The sequence below is a fragment of the Gallus gallus genome, chromosome 17 (assembly GCF_016699485.2).
Source record: "Gallus gallus isolate bGalGal1 chromosome 17, bGalGal1.mat.broiler.GRCg7b, whole genome shotgun sequence".
Lineage (NCBI taxonomy): Eukaryota > Metazoa > Chordata > Aves > Galliformes > Phasianidae > Gallus > Gallus gallus.
In genome coordinates this window covers 6667848-6685032 of record NC_052548.1, presented here as the reverse complement: position 1 = coordinate 6685032, position 17185 = coordinate 6667848, and the positions used below count along the sequence as shown (strand labels likewise).

General features: G+C 60.9%; 1 protein-coding gene across 3 annotated transcripts; it reads right to left on the bottom strand.

The window, feature by feature from the left end:
- Positions 1-485: 485 nt before the first annotated feature.
- Positions 486-15496, bottom strand: LAMC3 (laminin subunit gamma 3). Of its 3 annotated transcripts, none has more exons than XM_415462.8 (29): positions 15093-15496; positions 12340-12473; positions 11950-12120; positions 11443-11573; positions 10763-10929; positions 10416-10604; positions 10061-10178; positions 9885-9983; positions 9618-9754; positions 8300-8413; positions 7976-8174; positions 7705-7817; positions 7341-7559; positions 6151-6339; positions 5835-6080; positions 5500-5653; positions 5279-5421; positions 5028-5206; positions 4810-4948; positions 4278-4483; positions 4110-4186; positions 3811-3945; positions 3440-3584; positions 3169-3330; positions 2899-3001; positions 2619-2818; positions 2387-2533; positions 2123-2222; positions 486-1614 (listed from the first exon to the last, which is right to left on the bottom strand). In XM_415462.8, the coding sequence occupies exons 1-29, from the start codon at positions 15454-15456 to the stop codon at positions 1367-1369; spliced, it is 4728 nt and encodes a 1575-aa protein (XP_415462.7). In that variant the 5' UTR covers positions 15457-15496; the 3' UTR covers positions 486-1366. The 3 variants fall into 3 exon arrangements, with proteins under 3 accessions (XP_415462.7, XP_040505298.1, XP_040505299.1); XM_040649364.2 differs by having other exon boundaries at positions 3169-3327; XM_040649365.2 differs by having other exon boundaries at positions 4110-4183.
- Positions 15497-17185: the final 1689 nt, after the last annotated feature.

Here is a 17185-nt window from a genome sequence, read left to right as displayed (position 1 = left end):
AATCCAGCAGAGCGGTACGCACGCTGCTCGCGGTGTTCCCCGACGGGCGGGACGTGGCCGAGGGGGGTCGGGAGGAGGACGTGATGGGGACGAGAAAGGGACGGTCTCCCCCTAGCGCACAGCTCGGGGGTGCCGGGGGCATTGCTCCGGCCGCAGCGCTCCGAGCTGCTATCGGCGAGCAGCTGTGCAAAGCACGTCGGTGCGCGTTGCACCTCGCGCAGGAGCGCATCGCTGCGTGTCCCGGCCGGGATCTGACACAGGAGGTGGCCGTCAGCCCCTCGCATCCCCGGCACTCTCAGCGAGACAGTATTTTTCCAAGAGCCGTATTAAAACGTTCTTAGCAGGAGGGGGCGAGCAGTGCCCCGCACCGCCCCGCAGCTGCGTTAAACCCAAGGGGCCCCCCTGCAAAAAGCAGCAGCAGCATCACATGTACAGTGTGTGCCCGTCCTACTGCCTCGCACCCGGGGTGGACGGGCAGCTCCGTGTTACATGAAGAACCTTTAATGGATACAGCTGTAGGCAAGTGTCACCGGCTAGAAAAACACAGAGTGCCAGGAAGAGCAGGACGGAGGGTGAGCCACATCTCCAGCCATGCACACGAGGCAAGGGCTTGACGTTTCTGTATCAGCAGCAAGCTGGTGTGCTGAGCAGAGGCACGTAATTGTCTTCTCGGGGAGACAGCAGTGCCTGTGACTCCCTGCCTCTCAGACCAGACGCATCACGCTGTGCTCTCGCTGCTGCATGGCTTTGCTTTTGGTGAGCATGGAGCCCCTGCCATTACGCTGCTTGGGCAGAGGGGGGAGATGGGTTTGCTCAGGGCAGGAAAATGCTGTGCCCTTTGCAGACCTTTGGACCAGCAGAAGATGGAGCTGGGGGAATCCAAGGTCTCTGGCAACGGTCTTACAAATAGCATCACATCGGACTTGAGCAAACCTGAGTTCCAGCGCTGGGAGCAGAGGAGCACAGGTAAAGCAGGTTAATGAGTGAAACGGGCTCCGGCCTGTAATGGGCCTCTGTGCTGCAGTGGGGAAGGAGGGTTGTGTCTAGTGTGGAGGAGATTGGTGACAGTTCTTTGTTCTCTGCCCGGTGGAAGCAATGCTGCAACAACTCTGTCCACACCTCATCCATCCCTTGTGGCTGCTTTGTCTCCTGGCCTGAGGGATGGAGATGATGGCTGAAGTTATGCACAGGGCACTGGGGATGCTAAGTCAGAACCAGTGTGGGTAAGGGCCTGAGTGCAATATTGTATGGAGGGCAACGTAAAGAGCAGCAGGAGGGATGATGCTGGTGAAGTGGGTGTCCTTCACTCTGCTGGTCGCTGTTGAGGGCGATGGGAGGTGTTGGGGCAGCAGCCAGGGACCCATCGCTACCACTTGGAGCAGCCCTCGGGGAGGCTCCGCAAAATGTCCTCCAGGTTCTGCTTGTCGGCCCGGATCTCCACCAAGTCGTTCTCAAACACCCGGATCCTATCCTGCTGCAGCTCTGCCTCCTGCTGCAGCTGCCCGAGCTGTGTGGCCAGGGCTCCTGGAGCATTGAGCCGCCGCCGCAGCCGCTCCAGCTGCAGCCGCCCGGCACCCAGCACTGCCTCCGTCTGCATGCCTGGCTCCAGGCCGCCTGGGTGAGGTGAGAGAGTGGGGGTGAGAGACAGGAGCAGGGCAGGATGCAGCCGTGCTCTGACCCTCAGCACCAGCTAAGTGGGAGGGAGCGGGTGCAGCCGGGCATGGGGGCAGGGCAGAGATCACAGATAAGCAAATGGGACTGTGGCTCCAGGCATGGCCTGGGCACATCTTCCTCTTACAGATGGATGATGATTTCTAGCCCTTACCTCAGTCTGCTCCTCTTGGAGATGACAAGGAAAAGCACTGTCCACACACCAGGCATGAGCACGTGCTCTGCACACCCCAATTCATTCTACGCAACAGCTTTCCCTGACACACAGCCCCACCAGAAGCTCTGCTGGGACCCACAGCCACCTCTGGTGCAGGGCATGCAGCTGAGCTTGGACAGTGCTAATCCCATCCCCAACCCCATAACCCACCGGCACACCCCTGACCCCACACCCCCAGCTCACCCAAGGCTCCATATCCAGGACCACAGCCCTGGCCCCGCTCCCAGCCCTCACCCAGGCTGTGCAGCAGATCATTCAGGGTCTCGATGTCTGCCATCAGTGAGCCCCGGGCTTCCCGCAGGCTTTTTGCCATCTCGCTCACCTCCGTCCCCACCTTGCAACACAGACAGACACCTGGATCAGGGACACCGGCGACCCTTGGCTGGATCAGACAAGGAACAGCCCCAAGGCGTTCCCTATTCTGTGCTGCTCCCGATGCTCTGTGCTGCAGACAAAGCCCCCGGACAGCACACAGCCACACGAGGGGACCTGACTCACCTGCTCTGCCTCCTCCAGGCTCCCCCTGAGCTCCTCAGCCACGCGCTGCTGCCGGTACAGCTCCTGCTGGGTCTCGCTGACACGTGTGGCGAGCGTCCTGGTGTGCTTGCGAGCCTGCTTGCTGCCCTGCAGTACAGCCTGGGCCCTCTGCCAATGACAGAGGTGGGGACAGTCACCCCAGCAGACGGCAGCTGGGGTCCTGCTCCCCGCACCCCCATCCCACTGCTCAGACCTTACTGCTCTCCCCAGCAACATGCACAGCCTCCCCTGCCTTCCTCCTGGCCGCACTGGAGACAGACAAGGAGTTTCCCAGCATTTTCTCTGCCTGTTTAATCTTCTTCTGGGCCTCCACCATCGCTCTGTCCCGCACTTGTGCCATTCTCCTTCTCAGGGCAGCACGACCTTTCCGATGCCCCAACACCTTCCTCATGCCTGTTGGGACACCCAACCTTTGGGCACCCAGTGCAGTCACCCAGGCTGTGAACAGAAATGTTCTGCCCAGAGCCTTTTACCTTCCAAGCTGCCCAGGAGAGACTCTGCACCGGAGAGCACTGCTTTCCCCTGCGAGACTGCTGAGGTGGATAGATCATGAGCAGAGCCAGCCCGGTCCTGGAGCTGGGGATGACAGAGCAGGAGTGAGGCTGGGGAGAGGGCAAAGAGCTGCTGGAGCCCCAGCCCTGTGCCTTGGGTGGGATGCAGGAGAAGGACGCACCCAATTTGCCCGCAGCTCCAGCTGGCGCAGGGCTTCCCCATCATTTATTTTGTGGCTGAGCAGTGATTACCTGTAGAAAGCTTCGAGTGCCCCGCAGGTCCCGACGCAGCCCAGCTGCCATGCTGAGGGACGCTGTGATGCTCTGCCAAGCTGCTGGCTCCTGCGCCTGCACTGTCTGCTCCAGTGCTGCCACCTCCTGTGCTAGGGCCTCAGCTTGCACCAGCAGCACCTGCTGTGGGGAGAGAGCTACCAGCGACTCCAGGAGGGCATCTCCCAGCACAGGAGGGAGCAACACAGATGGGTACAGTATGGGATGCAAACAGGAGCCGTGTGCTGCTCACCTGCCCTGGAGCAGCCACCTGCTGAAGCTTCTTGGCCATGCCCACGTTTGCCTCCTGGATGGCTGTGAGAGTTCTCCTGGCTTCCACTGCCACCTCTTCCATGCCAGCACCCAGCTCCTTCCACGCCTGCTGGATTTCTTCATACCTATGCGGACAGGATGCTGTGGTCACCCAGGGTCAAGCAGTGCTTCAGAGCACGAGTGGCAGCTTGGGACATGGGGAAGGAGTCTGAAACACCCCCAGCATGGAGCACCCTGGCTCTCCACTTTGCAATGCTGCGGTGCAATGACTTTGTTGGGGCTCGGTCATATCCCCAGACCAGGGGGGAGGGAATCCATTGCCCTGTCCCTCCCCCACTGCCAGCTCCTCACCCGGCCTCCAGCTCCCACTGTGCCTCCTGTGCCACTCTCCCCTCCAGCAGCGTCCTCAGGAGCTCATGGCTGGTGTTGGAGGCACCCAGTGCTCTCCTCACTGCTGCCTCCACCTGTGCTGCAGTATCCCCATGCCTGCAGGGACAAGGGGACGTGGGGAGGTGTCACTGGGACCGGCCTCTGTGTGCTGGCATCAGACAGGGTTAGGCTCTGCGCTTCCCTGTTTCTACCACGACCAACCATGAGTGTGTGCCAGGAAGGTCCCAGCACAGCAGTTGTCCCCGTGGTGCCCAACCTACCTCTCTGCCAGCACCCGCGCCTCCGTTGCCCAGCGGCTCCAGTTGGTGGGCAGCAGGGGGATCTCCTGGGGAATCTCCTTGCAATGCAAACAACAGCAGTGAGACCCCGATGCCATACCCACACGGATCTGCTGCCCCAAGACAGCCGCTGCCATCGGGAGCCCGCACCGTGGCAGCCAGAGTGTCGGCAGCGTGCAGGATCTCCTGCTGTGCTGACTGCAGCACGGCCCTGATCTCTGACAGCAGCGTGCAGGTCTTAGGGGGTCCACGGCTGGAGCAGCCACTTGCCCCGATGGCATTGCTGAGATGGCCCCGTGCAGTGCTCAGCATCCCTGACAGCCGTCCCACCTGTGTCGAGAGCACGGCATGGGCACCTGTGGGCATATAAACAGCTGCTTAGTGCAACTCCTGGCTGCGCTGGCCTCCATGGGTGCTTGGGGTTGAAGCGCCCACAGGGTGGATGCTCAGCCCACAGTGATGCCCATCACCAGCTGCCCCGAAACAGCTGTGGGGCTCATCCCTGCCCACCAAAGGGCACCAATCTGCACCTGGCATTGGCTTGCAGCACCTGCAGTGCTCTGTGCCATTGCCCTCCCAGGATGTCCTCCCCATCTTGGTCATCCCATTGCTGACACAGGACCCCCTTGCACCCACCTAGTCATGTCACAACACCCAGCATCCCTGCAGGGGTGCCTCATACCTTGCAGGAGGTGCTGTGTGCTCAGCCCATCTCCCCGGCTTTCATCTCCCATCGCAGGGGGCTGCCCCAGGCGGAGCTCACAGCCCGGTGCTTGCAGCCATTCCTCCACCTCCTGCAGCTTCACCCTGAGCCGCTCCACCTGCAGGTGAGACATGGGGGCATGGCAATGCAGCAAGGGGCTGGAGCTCCACACCACCTCGGCAGGGCATGGGGCATACCCCATCCTTCACCAGCCCATAGCAGGTGGGACACGGCTGGCAGCTGGAGCTCGGTGGGTCAGGGAAGAAGTTGGCCTGGCAGCGGTCGCACTTATAGCCCACGAAGCCGGGGCGGCAGAGACAGGTGCTGTTCTCGTGGCACTGCGCACTGGCGGAGCCCAGCGGGGAGCAGTTGCATGCTACAATGGTGACAAGGTGTCACACCACAGCTTCCAGCCCCATGCTAAGGGCTGAGCTGCCCTCCCCGGTACCTCGGCAGCCCCTGGCTGAGAAGCCGAAGAAGCCGTGCTCGCATCTGTCACACCGCAGCCCTGTGACACCTGGCTGGCAGGAGCACTGCCCCGTCACTGCATGGCACCCACTGTCCTGGGACCCCACTGGGTGGCACTCACAGCTGTGCACCAAGGAGCAGAGAGTGCGATGAGCGGGCGTTAAGGAGCAAGGCACAGAGCGCCCGCTGCACCCCACTCACCTCTTGCAGCCCACGGCAGCCTGCAGCCCATAGTAGCCGTGCTGGCACAGCCCACACGTTCTGCCCAACACGTGTGGGAGGCAGAGGCACTGCCCCGTGCCCGGATTGCAGCCCTCCAGCCCCAGAGCTGAGCCATCAGGGTTGCAGTTGCACGCTATGGAGACAAAATGCTGCTTGCATCCCATTGGAGTAGTGCAGAGAGGGGACAGAAACCCATTGCTGAGCTTTCATGGCTAACAGCCCATTGCTCAGCCCCTAAACCCAGTGGCTACCCACCCCATTGGGAGGGTCTGGGCTGGGGTGGGGGCAGCAGGGCCAGCCCCGGCCATACGTACGCGCACACTTCCCAGCAGGGCTGGGGGCCAACGCGTCCCCATAGAACCCCGGCCGACACTGGTGGCACTGCTCTCCCGTTGTGTTGTGCAGGCAGCGCAGGCAGCGTCCGGACACGGAGTCACAGTTCCCTACAGCATTGAGGTCCACATTCCCATGACACTGGCAGGGGACGCAGGGACGCACGGGACCCCTGTGCCCCAAGGGGTCCCCGAAAAATCCATCATCGCACAGCTCGCAGCGCTTCCCTACAAAGCAAAAAGCGCGCAGGGGGGGGTCCAGCTGTACCACAGCCCCCTCCCCACATCCCAACCTCACCTCTCTGCCCCGGGGGGCAGTGGGTGCACACCACCTCCCCACTGCTGGGCAGCTGAGTGCAGGGTGAGCGGCCAGGGCACGGGCAGGGCTTGCAGTCATCGGGGTGCCCAGTGAAGGGGTTGCCATAAAACCCGGGGCTGCAACGCTCGCAGGAGGGACCCTCCGTGTTGTGCAAGCAGCGGCAGTGCCCTGTGAGGTGAGAAATGGAGATGTGCTGCCAGGACGGATATGCAGCTCCAAGGAGCCACAGTGTTGGTGTGCTCCTAAAGCAGCCAGTCACACTTCCCCCCCCTCCTTCTTGCCCGGCTCTTGTTTGGAGGAGGAGGATGCTGTGCAGGCGTGAGGTGGGTGCAGGCAGCCCCAGCATCGTGCCCCAAGTCTGCCGGCGCCTGCAGTAATGGGCAACACATTTCCCAGCGCCGAGCTGCCGCGCTCCCAGCCTGGGATGGAAAACACAAGCGGGCGGCCGTGACCCAGCGGGGAGCGAGCGTCTCCTCGAGCCGAGCTGGTGAGTCACAGCCGTCCGCAGTCAGCTGGGAGCTGGAGGAGGAGGAGGAGGAAGGACGCTCAAGGACCCCCGCCTCCACACAGATGCTTTGCTGAATGGAAGGGGAAAAGGGGAGGGTCAGGTGATAGCAGGCGGGTCGTGCAGGAGGGAATGGGCATGTTTCCATTTTCCCCACGTTGAGGCAGAGAGAGGCAATGGCAAGCAAAGGAAAAGCAGATGGCAGAAATGGGGGGGGGAAATGCAGTGGAAAGAAACCGTGCAGGGGCCAGGACAACAAAGCTCTGTCCCAGTTCCCAGGGCTCAGCCCTGTCCCAGCGAGATGCCGGCTGTCTGCAGCCCGGTGTCGTGTGTTGCTGGCAGAGCAGAGGCACACACTGAACAAAATGTTTCCTCCAGCCCTTCCCACTCTGCCCATAAAGTTCTGTTGTTCCTTTCCACGTGCCCGGGCCAGGGGCCCCATCTGGGTACTGCACACATCACCTCATCTCCATCTCTTCCCAGCACCAGTGTGTGCTGTTGCTTGCTGTAGGGATGCACACGGAGCCAGGCAGCATCTCTGAGCCTCTGCTCTGTGTTTCCCTGACCTCCAGGATGGTTTCCAGCATTCCTCAGAATAAGCAAAGACACAGATGTGCTCCCCGTGCACACTGTGATCCAGCAAGCAGAGGGAGCGGGTGCGCACCTGAGAGCGGCTCGCAGTCCCCATGCTGGTTGCAGGTGCAGGGCACGCAGGTGACAAAGGGGCCACCAAAGGGGATGTCCCGCTTGAAGCCAGGTGCACAGGATTCACAGAAGGACCCAGTGTAGCTGGGAGGACATGTGCACTCCTCCACCCATCCTGCCCGCATGCCTGCACCGCGGCGAGCCGACGTGAGCTGCACCCGGCTCAGCCACAGCCTGCCTGCAAGGGGGGAGAGCAGCATGGGGATGGGGCATGCACAATGGCCCCAGCTCTCCATCCTGCCTGGAAATGCTCCATAAAGCCACAGGTTTAACTGCTGCTCCCCTGTTCCCAGCTCTATGGGACGCTGCCCGCAGCCACCCACCTGGCCCAGGGCCACAGCTCACGCGGAGGCGAAGGGCGGTGAGGTTGGAGAGCAGGCGCTGGAAGCTGAAGGCTGACAGCAAAGGCTCCGTGCCCTCCTCTGCCTCATGCAGCCTGTTGGAGGAGGAGCGTGGGAGGAAGGCTTCAGCTCAGCTACCCAACAGTTCAGCTCTCAAACAGTGACCTGGGCACACAGAGCTATCCGCGGTATCTCAGCCCCCACCATGGAGCTTCAGTGTCCCAAAGTCACCCCAAAGAGCACCATGGCACACCTGAAGGTGACAGCCTGCTTCCCGTCCTGTGCTTGGCTCTCACTGCTGGACATGGTGACCTGCAGCCCCTCACCCTCCAGCACCAGCTGCACCCCAAGCAGAAACACCCCGCTCTCTGCCCTGGTTCCATTCCCCTCCACTCCCAGCAGCAGGGACAGGGGCTGCCCGTAGCTCAGACGCTGGTTCTGCAGAAACTTCTCTGCAGGAGGAAAGGGGAAGAAAATCTGAAGGACACGGATGTACCACTCTTCTGGGGCCTCTGGTCCCAGTTTGGCAGTGGGATGTCACACAAAGCAGAGCAGACCCCGGGAGCCCAGCACATACCCGGTGCACGGAGGTCCAGCGGCTCCTCTTTGTCCCACTCAGTGCCAATCTCCCCATCAGCCCAGTGCAGAGGCACCTCCACATCCCCCGCAGCTGCAGCCCAGCCTTCCAGCCCTATGGGACAGCACAAAGGAGAGCAGCAACCCCCCCCTCCCATGCCCCCAGCACCCCCACTGCTGCTTCTGGGGCTACATCCCTGCCTGCGAACCCCTCTGCTCTCTTACCAGGAGCCAGCACTTTGCAGCTCCCTGCTTCACCCAGACTCTGTGCTCTCACAGTAGCCCTGGCTGCCTCCATCCCCCCACCCTCATCTGTTTATTTGCTTAGATTTGGAGGAAATTGTTATCTTTAAACTTTTGCCCCCCTGCCTGTGCTGCGGCACCGTGGGCTGGAATGTGCAGGAAGCACAGCAAGGGACGGGGTGTAATTGCATTATGGTGGTTTCCTTTGGAAATCGGTGAAACTCTCCCCCGCTCTCAACAGTTATTTATTTCTTCCAGCCCTGCGTGCCCTCCCTAAAGGAGCAGTCCCAAACTGGCGAGACTGCAGGAAGGAAGGGGGAAAGACACTGCATGAAGTCTGGTTTCCTTTCCAGGCTGAGCAAGACAGGACAGCAACTGGCAGAGGGGTTTAAATGCCAGCAGGGTAAATGCTGGCTGTGTGCACTCAGCTCTGTCTGCACTTCAGGGTGCAGGCAATGCAGAGCTGGACATGGATACCCCATGGGTATGTATGCCCGTACCCACGGTGGCTGCCCATACTGTGTCCCTGCTGCACAGCAGATGGCATGCTTTCCCCAAGCATCCCACATCCACACATATCCCTGGATGCCAATGGGGAGATCCCCCAGCCCGCCTCCTGCCCTGCTCTAGCTTGGCCACAGGTGGGGAGAGGAGGGGATAAGGGGGAGAATTTCCCTCCATCCTTTTTGTTTGTAACATTCTGACCCTTTCTTAGTGCTCTGGCAGTCCTTGGTGTGCCCAGCCCTGCAGTGCCCCCTAAGACATGGACAGAACACAGAGGGATGCCCTGAGGGAGAGCCTATCCCTTGTAGAGCTGGGGACAAAAACAGAGATCTGGCAGCAAAATAGAGAACAGGCAGATAAATCCCCCTGCCAGCCATCAGCACCAGCAACTCCCAGAGCGGGGTACCCATCCCCAAAGAGGAGGGATGCTCAGCCCCAAAGAGGAGGGATGCTCAGCCCCAAAGAGGAGGGATGCTCAGCCCCAAAGAGGAGGGATGCTCAGCCCCAGCCTTTCCTAACCTCCCGGGTTTCCTGGCCCAAGCCCACCCCTCCCAGGGCCAGGAATTCCATACCTTCCCTGAAGTCAGAGCGGATGTGGGTCACCTCATAGCCATCTGCTGCCATGCAGACGGCGGAGTGGCCATAGCAAAAACAGCTGGTGCAACCAATGGGGTTGTGGGGCTGTAGGTTGAACCAACCGGGCTGGCATCTGGTACGGGCATGAAACAAGATCACATGGCACAGGGCAGGTAGAGCTGCAGGGAACCATAGTGGCATCCCAGAGGCAGATCCCAGGCTGGAAAGGAGGCACTGCCCCATCCTCATCCCTCAGTGCTTACCTGTTGCACAGGTGCCCCTCCACCCTCTCCTTGCAGGTGCAATGCCCAGTGTTGGGGTCACAGGTGCCCACGCTGCCCGCAGGATCACAGGTGCAGGGTCTGGCCAGGCCAAGATGTGGGTATAGGATGAGCCCTGGTCCCATCCCATGTCCCACCACGGCCAGGGCTCCCCTCACCTGCAGCCACCCTCGCTCAGGCTGTGATAGCCGTCCTTGCAGCGCTCGCACTTCCAGCCTGTCACATTGGCTTTGCAGGTGCAGGTCCCCGAGCTGTCACACTGGGGCCGCAGGGAACCTGCAGAGACACAGCCAACCTGAGCTGCCCACAGGTGACGGAGGGACCCCATGCTCAAGGCCAGAGCCAGAAACCGTGCCACGGTGAGTAGCCCACCCCAAGCAGGGCGAACCCAACCCCCCGCGTGAGCCCAAATCCCAGTAGGTGAGCTTGGCAAGACCCAGTGGTGCAGCGGCCCAATGGCACAACCCAAGGCTGGGGAGCACGGGGGCGAGCCCTCGCCTCCAACCCACACACCTGCGGGGTGGCAGTGGCAGGGCTGGCAGGCGGCCTGCTGCTCCCAGCGGTAGTGGTTCTGCCGGCACTGCTCGCAGCGTGGCCCGGCCGTGTTGTCGCGGCAGTTCCGGCAGTGCCCCCCACGCCCGGTGCGGCGGAACAGCTCCGCGTCGTAGAAGCATTCCTCCGAGCGGCCGCTGCAGTCGCAAGCTACGGGGAGCCAGGAGGGCTGGTTGGGGCCGTGGGGATCGGATGAGGGTCCTCGGGGTGATGCTGCGGATGGGGACCCTGCGGTGCTTCCCAACCAGAGCAGCCTTGCTGGATGCGCTCCTCACCACCGCCACGTGCCCAACACGGGTGCTACTCACGGAGGCACTCATTGGCAGCCTCAGCCGTGCCGCGCGCCCAGGGCCGGTCCTGGTAGAAGGGCTGGCAGTGCTGGCAGTCGGTGCCGGCTGTGTTGTGCTCGCACACGCACACCAGCCGTCCTGCCTCGTCCAGCGCGCACTCGCTGGCGTGACCGTTGCATTTACACCTGCGGGAAACCCGAGCTGCTCTGAGCGCTGCTGAACGGGGATGGTGCTCACAGCGCCGTGCTGGGGTGGCCGTGTCCCCGAGGCAATCCCATCTGGGAGGTCACACGCTGAGGGTGGCCCATGCGGAGCGCTAAGCAGCTCCAGCTGCTCCAGCCCAAGGGGCTCAGACAGCAAACGGGGCTCCCGGAGCACGCCCAGCCCTCGTGTCCAGGGGCAGGCAGCTCTCAGTGGGGTGGAGCATGATGTCTTGTATCTGGTTTCCCACCTCCCTGCTCGGGGAACGGCGCAGCACAACCCCAGAGCGGCACTGCCGGTGTCTCTGCCCCACATCAACTTCCAACCCCACTGAGGGCTGCTTCAGCTTCTGGGGCTACAGCTGTGTCAACCCCTCCAGCAGCGTTTGTGTCCCATCTGAGTGGTTTGCTCCTCCAAGTGCAATTCAAGCTCTGGAGCTTCCCCAAGCCCCATGCATGGTCCCAGGACCCTCCCTGCAGCCCCATCCCAGCCCTCACCTGCCGCCAACAGAGAAGTCGGAGATGGCGTAGTAGTACGACTGCAGCACCTTGGGGTCCTTGAAGATGTCATCCCCAAAGGTATTGAGGCGGTTCAGGGAGATGAGCAGGTCGGTGACGGTCACCCACTCCTGCAGGGGACACGGGGAAGGTGTCCTGCAGATGGGACCGGGCCACCATTTCCAACCCCAACCAGGGCACATCCCGCTCCCTTCCTGTCTGCAGGGCAACGTGGGGGCTTTTCATAGAGTCATGGAGTCATTCAGGTTGGAAAAGAGCTCTCAGATCCCCAAGCCCAACCCACCCCACCATGCCCACTGACGCATCCCTCAGTGCCACATCTCCATGGTTCTGGAACACCTCCAGGGACGGTGACTCCACCACTCCCTGGGCAGCTGTGCCAATTCCTGACCACTCTTTTGGAGATGAATTTTTTCCTAATATCCCAACTATTTCACCCCGGTCCCAGGGCTCCCTGTCGTCACCCTTCTCCCACCCCACTGGCACCTGTAGTGTGGGACTCCCATCAAAATTGTAGGCACTGGGACGGCCCTCAAGGGTGGAGAAAGCCACGTTGCCACCACTCAGTGGGGAGATGTCGCTGAACTCGTCGGTGCAGAAGGCCACCTGCTCGTTCTCACCCGGCTGCAGGTACTGCCTCTGCCGCTTCCTGTAGGTCTTAGAATCACAGAATCATAGAATCCCTGAGGTTAGAGAAGACCTCTGAGTTCCTCAAGCCCAACCCCAACCCATCCCACCGTGCCCACTGACACATTCCTCAGTGCCACATCTCCACCGCTCTGGAACAGCCCCAGGGGCAGTGACTCCACCACTCCCTGGGCAGCCCATACCAATACCTGACCACTCCTTCAGAGAAGGAATTTCCTAATATCCAACCTTCTCACAGGACGCGCTGTAGAACTGGAAGGGCACCCAGGGGCCGTCGGCACGGCTGCGCTTGTAAATGGCGAAGCTCTCGGGACGGCTGGTGTGGAACTTCAGGCGCACGTAGGTGATCTCATAGGACTTTCCTGGGGACACAGCCACCATGACGCCTTCCTCTCCCATCCCAGCTGGGACGGTGGCCAACAGCACCAGGGCCAAAATCATCCCAGTGTTACATCCCACGTGGTTGCTGGCGTTTGCCCAGGGTGGGCAGAATTTACCATCCGTCCATCTGGATGCCAACCCCCAAACCCTGCCCAGCCCCACATCAGCCCTTGGCTCCACTGCAACCTTTGGGTCATTGCATGAAGGCAACGGGTGGGCGGTGTGAGCCAGGAGCTGGTGCAAAGCCAGGGGCCAAGCAGCAGCTGGGGACAATCAGGCCTCGGTGCTCATCATCATCCCCCATGCAATGGGGAGAGGGTCAAGGGCAGTCCATTTCCAGGGAGCTGCATGCCAGGACCCAGCCTTGCTGCTGCCTTTGCTGGGCTGAAGACAAACAGAGGACATCGATCCCTGGGGTGGCCAACACAGCTCTGAAATATCCTGAAAGCATTGCTTAAAAAAAGGGAGGGGAACTGCACCAAAGCGAACATCAGAACCGCCTAATTGCCACAGATGAAGGACCGGCTCAAAGAGCGGATTGCTCCATCACAGCACCGCTCCTGGCTGCGCAAAACAATTAGCTGCGAGGTTTTGGCTTTATTTGAAAAGATAATGAGTTGGGAATGTTTGAGGGGTTATTCCAGGACTAGGAAAACAAGCCTTTAATTGGGCCCATATGAATACTGTCGCATATGTGCTGCGACTTTGCTGCGGGGGAGCTGAGCCCAACCCGGCTACCGGCGCTGGGGAAACCATCGGGGACGTGGAGAGCCGTGCCACCCGCCCCGAGGTGAGCATGGATGGGAAGGTGCTGTGACAGCGTGGCTGGGCTGCTCCAGAATTACCTCTCCCCAAAGCCCACGGGATATGGCTGCACCGATGCTGGTGGGATGCCCTTGTCCCAGCCCCGCAGGCGCCCGTTCCCAGACAGCGCGGCCCCGGGGGACCCTTGGCCAAGCAGAGGGGTCGGGAGAGGGCCGGAGCTGAGAGCTGTGTCAATAAACAGCCCCTGCCCCAGGGGACCCTGCAGCAAAGAGGAGGTCAGGGGGCCCACGTGGGGGCTGCAGCTCAGGCAGAGGAAGCGCGCTGTGGTTATCCCAAGCGGTGCATGCTTTTTTCCAGACGGTCCCTTTCATTGGCCAAATTGCGTTCTCTTCCTCCAAAGAAACCCAGAATGCAGCCCACGATATCTCCCTGGCAGGCTGGCAGGGCTCGCACACTGTGGGGTGGGGACACCACGGGACAGGGGTGTGGGTGGCAATGGGAGGGGATGGTGACCAGGACTCCCAGCTCCCCAAGGAGCAATGGTGCCTTTTGCCTTTCCAAATATATGGGTATGTTGGGCTCCTCCCTGATGTCAAGGCAAATGCAACAGTGCTCAGGGTTAGTGATCCTCTCCGAGTCCTGCAGACTGTAATGCACAGCCAAAGACTCATTGAGAACTGAGATTCAAGGGAGGATAATCTAATTAACGCCAATCAACAGCATACAGGTAAACACAGGTCTTGTCCAGCTCATCCTACACGTCATTTAATAATCTCCCCAGGCAGCTCCCCTGCACAGCCTCATGCATGAGCTGGTGGGAGCTCAATGCGTGGATCACAGACCCATCACTACAGGCGTGGGTGCAAGGACCCATTTGCGGCCGTGTCCCGGGGGCTGCAGGGTCGGGCTCAGCACCAACATTTGGGTTTTTCCTCTGTAACCCATGTGTAAGCATTAAAAACCATCTGCAGCTGGGGCTAAGAACAGGGCCCGGGGGCGGTGGAAAAGGTCAGGCAGCGGTGTGCTAGGCACTTTTTAGTGTGGCAAGATATATGGGGCATATAGGAGCAAGGAGGCCAGGTACACATGCAGAGGGAAGCACTGGCTCAGGAAGGGATGCACAGAGCTCGGTGACATATTACAGCCTTGGATGGGACTGCTCCAGCATCGCTTCTCATGTGCAGGGGGAGCCCAGAGCAGACGTCTGCCTGCTTGCAGGGGGCTGGGAACGCAGTGACCCCGTAGGGCACACACCGACCCACCGCCTGCCTGTGCCACGGCCCCTCACTGCCCCCCTGCAGCACGCTGATGGCAGAAGACAGCAGAGAACCAAGGTTTTATAGTGCTGGCCAACAGCCAAGATAGTTTAGATGGCAGCAAAATGCAGGAAAAAAAAAGATCCTTTTTAACATGCTAGGCATGATCCCACAGGCTGTACGCACCCGGCAAGCACAGTATTTAAAACAGAGGGTCGGCTCTCAGATGGGGAACCCCGCCAGGGCTGCACGGCGTTTACAGGGCTATGGGTCCCCTAAAATATACATGGCATCCTCAGCGCTGTGTGGGGATGAATGGGCACGGGGCTCTGCACCCACAGCCTGCAGGGCTCCTGCCTGCCGCCCCCTCTGTAAACCCACACCAGCTTTGCAAAGAGGAACTGGGGAGCACGCAGTGCACGTGCACGGGCACCGCTGTCCTCTCCTTGCAGCGGACCAGGAGATGCCCTTAGCAATGAGCTCCCAGCAAAGAGCACCCTCCCTCCTTGCACCCCGCAGCCTGCACTGGGGCACGGGGCACCCCACTTTGAACCCCACGCTCCCCTCGCCCGCACCTACCCAGGTGGAGCGTGATGTTGACAGAGTTGGGATGCTGGATGCCGAAGGCCATGGACTGGCTCTGCCACCAGGTGCTCTCCTCCTGGCTGTGGAAGTCGGTGAGGAAAGAGGCGTTGTGGTGCAGCAGCGGGTCGGCGGCGTCGCAGCGCTGGCACAGCTGGCTGGCATCGCGCGCGCCCATCTGCAGGCAGTAATCCTCGGGCGGAGAGCCGCACGTGTTGCTGACCAGCGGGACGCGGCCGAAAGCGGCGTTCTCGAAGACGGGCATGCAGCGGCGGGGCTGCCCCCGGGGGTCGTAGCAGGGGGACGAGCCCGCAGTAGCCAGCACTACCCCCAGCAGGGCCAGCTCCCTGAGCCGGGCCATGGCGGGGTTCGGCTCGCTGCGCACTGAGCCTCCTCCGGCTGGCACGGCGCGATGGGATGGGTTGGGATACGATGGGATGGGATGGGATGGGACAGGCCCCCAGCCCGGCACCTCCTCTCGCTCCGAGGTCCATCTGCTGGATGCTGCTGGGAACGTCAAACGCTCCGTGCGTGGTGCCGGCAGCGGGGCTGGAGCTCCCCCCAAGGCCACGCTGAGCCCCACAGGTGGGGCTGAGCAGGCTGCAATCCCCCCCAGCTGGTGCATCCCAGCCCCATCGCTTTAGAGGTGGATGGGTTTGGGTCTTCGGCTGCTGAGCATCTCCATTCCTCAGCCCCAGGGATGAGCCCATCGCGATGCTGTCCCCGCCTTCTCATCGTCCCCTCAAATTCATGGAGGCTGCCAATTTTCTCTCACCCTGAAAAGCAAGGGGAAAGTGTGAAAGGCTCTGAAGCACCACTCCTGTGCCCTTTTCTCCTCCCACCTCACTGACCCCGCTGCTCTCCACTCTCACCAACCTGCCTGGGACATGGCTCTGTGACCCTCCACACCAGCACCCACAGGTGGGGGTCCCAACCTCGATCTGCCATGGTGGCAGCCCAGTCCCGAGCCAAAATATGTCCCCATGGGTGGGGAAATCAGACACCCATACGGCCCTCAAAGCCCTTCAGAAGGAGATGCTCATTGCACACGGTCTGTGCCAGGACCGTGGCACCCTCCAAGCTATGCATGTTGGACCCATGCAGACAGGAGAGCAACTGCAAAGGGACCCAGGCAGGCAGGGGTGGTGCCATGCCTCACCCTTCCCTCCAGCCCCACTCTGCAACGTTGGTTTTGCAGAATTTGGGTGCATGGAGGAGCCCCACTTCTCCCCACGCTCCGCTAAACTGCGCTGCCACAGAAACCCAGGAAACTTAGCCCTCATCTATAATTTAAGCTCCCTTCCTCTCCCTTCTCCTCTTATTTATTTTATTCTCCTCTGCGCACAGCACGGGGAGAAAGCACCGGAGGGGAGCTGTGAATCAGAGGTCCTCAGCAGCAGCTCCCGCAGCAGCGCCGCTTCAAAGCCCCATTACCATATATTGACCCAGTGCTGACAGCCTGATCAGCTCTGCTGGGAACGGCCAATTTCCCACTGCCGAGAGCTGAGCTCCATCTGCCTGAGAGCCAACAGCTGGTGGCAAAGGTTTGGGGGGAAAGAGGAGGGTTTCCAGCTCAGTATTCACCCCTGGAGCCTCGAGGGCCAGTTTCAAGGTGGGATCTACATCGTGTGTGTATGAGGCTTGTTGGGTGTTTTGCTGCCTTGCTCAAACAGGTTGGCTGCCTCCAAGGGGACCCTCAGGCACTGAAGGCACCCAGGAGATGATTTCCCCACCCATTCATCTCCTCCTGCAGAGGGGTTTGGGATGGAGTGGTGATGCTGTGCAGCCAAGGCTTGGGGCAGCTCTGGGGTTGCATGAATTCAAGCAGCGTGCAGGGGCACCCAGACCCATGGCAGTCTGCGAGGCCATCACCCAGACGTCCCTTTCCTGCATCCATATGTGTCCAAATATATCCAAATATTTCCTGTATCCAGCCCCAGGTCACCCCCTTTTCTGTGAGAACAAGATGCTGGAGGCACCTTCCCTTCCAGCTCTGGGCAGTGACTTCACATGAGAGCTCTCATGTCACCTTGCCATGGGCAAACATCACCTTGGCAAGAAGAATAGCTAAAATTGGTTATGGGAACCCC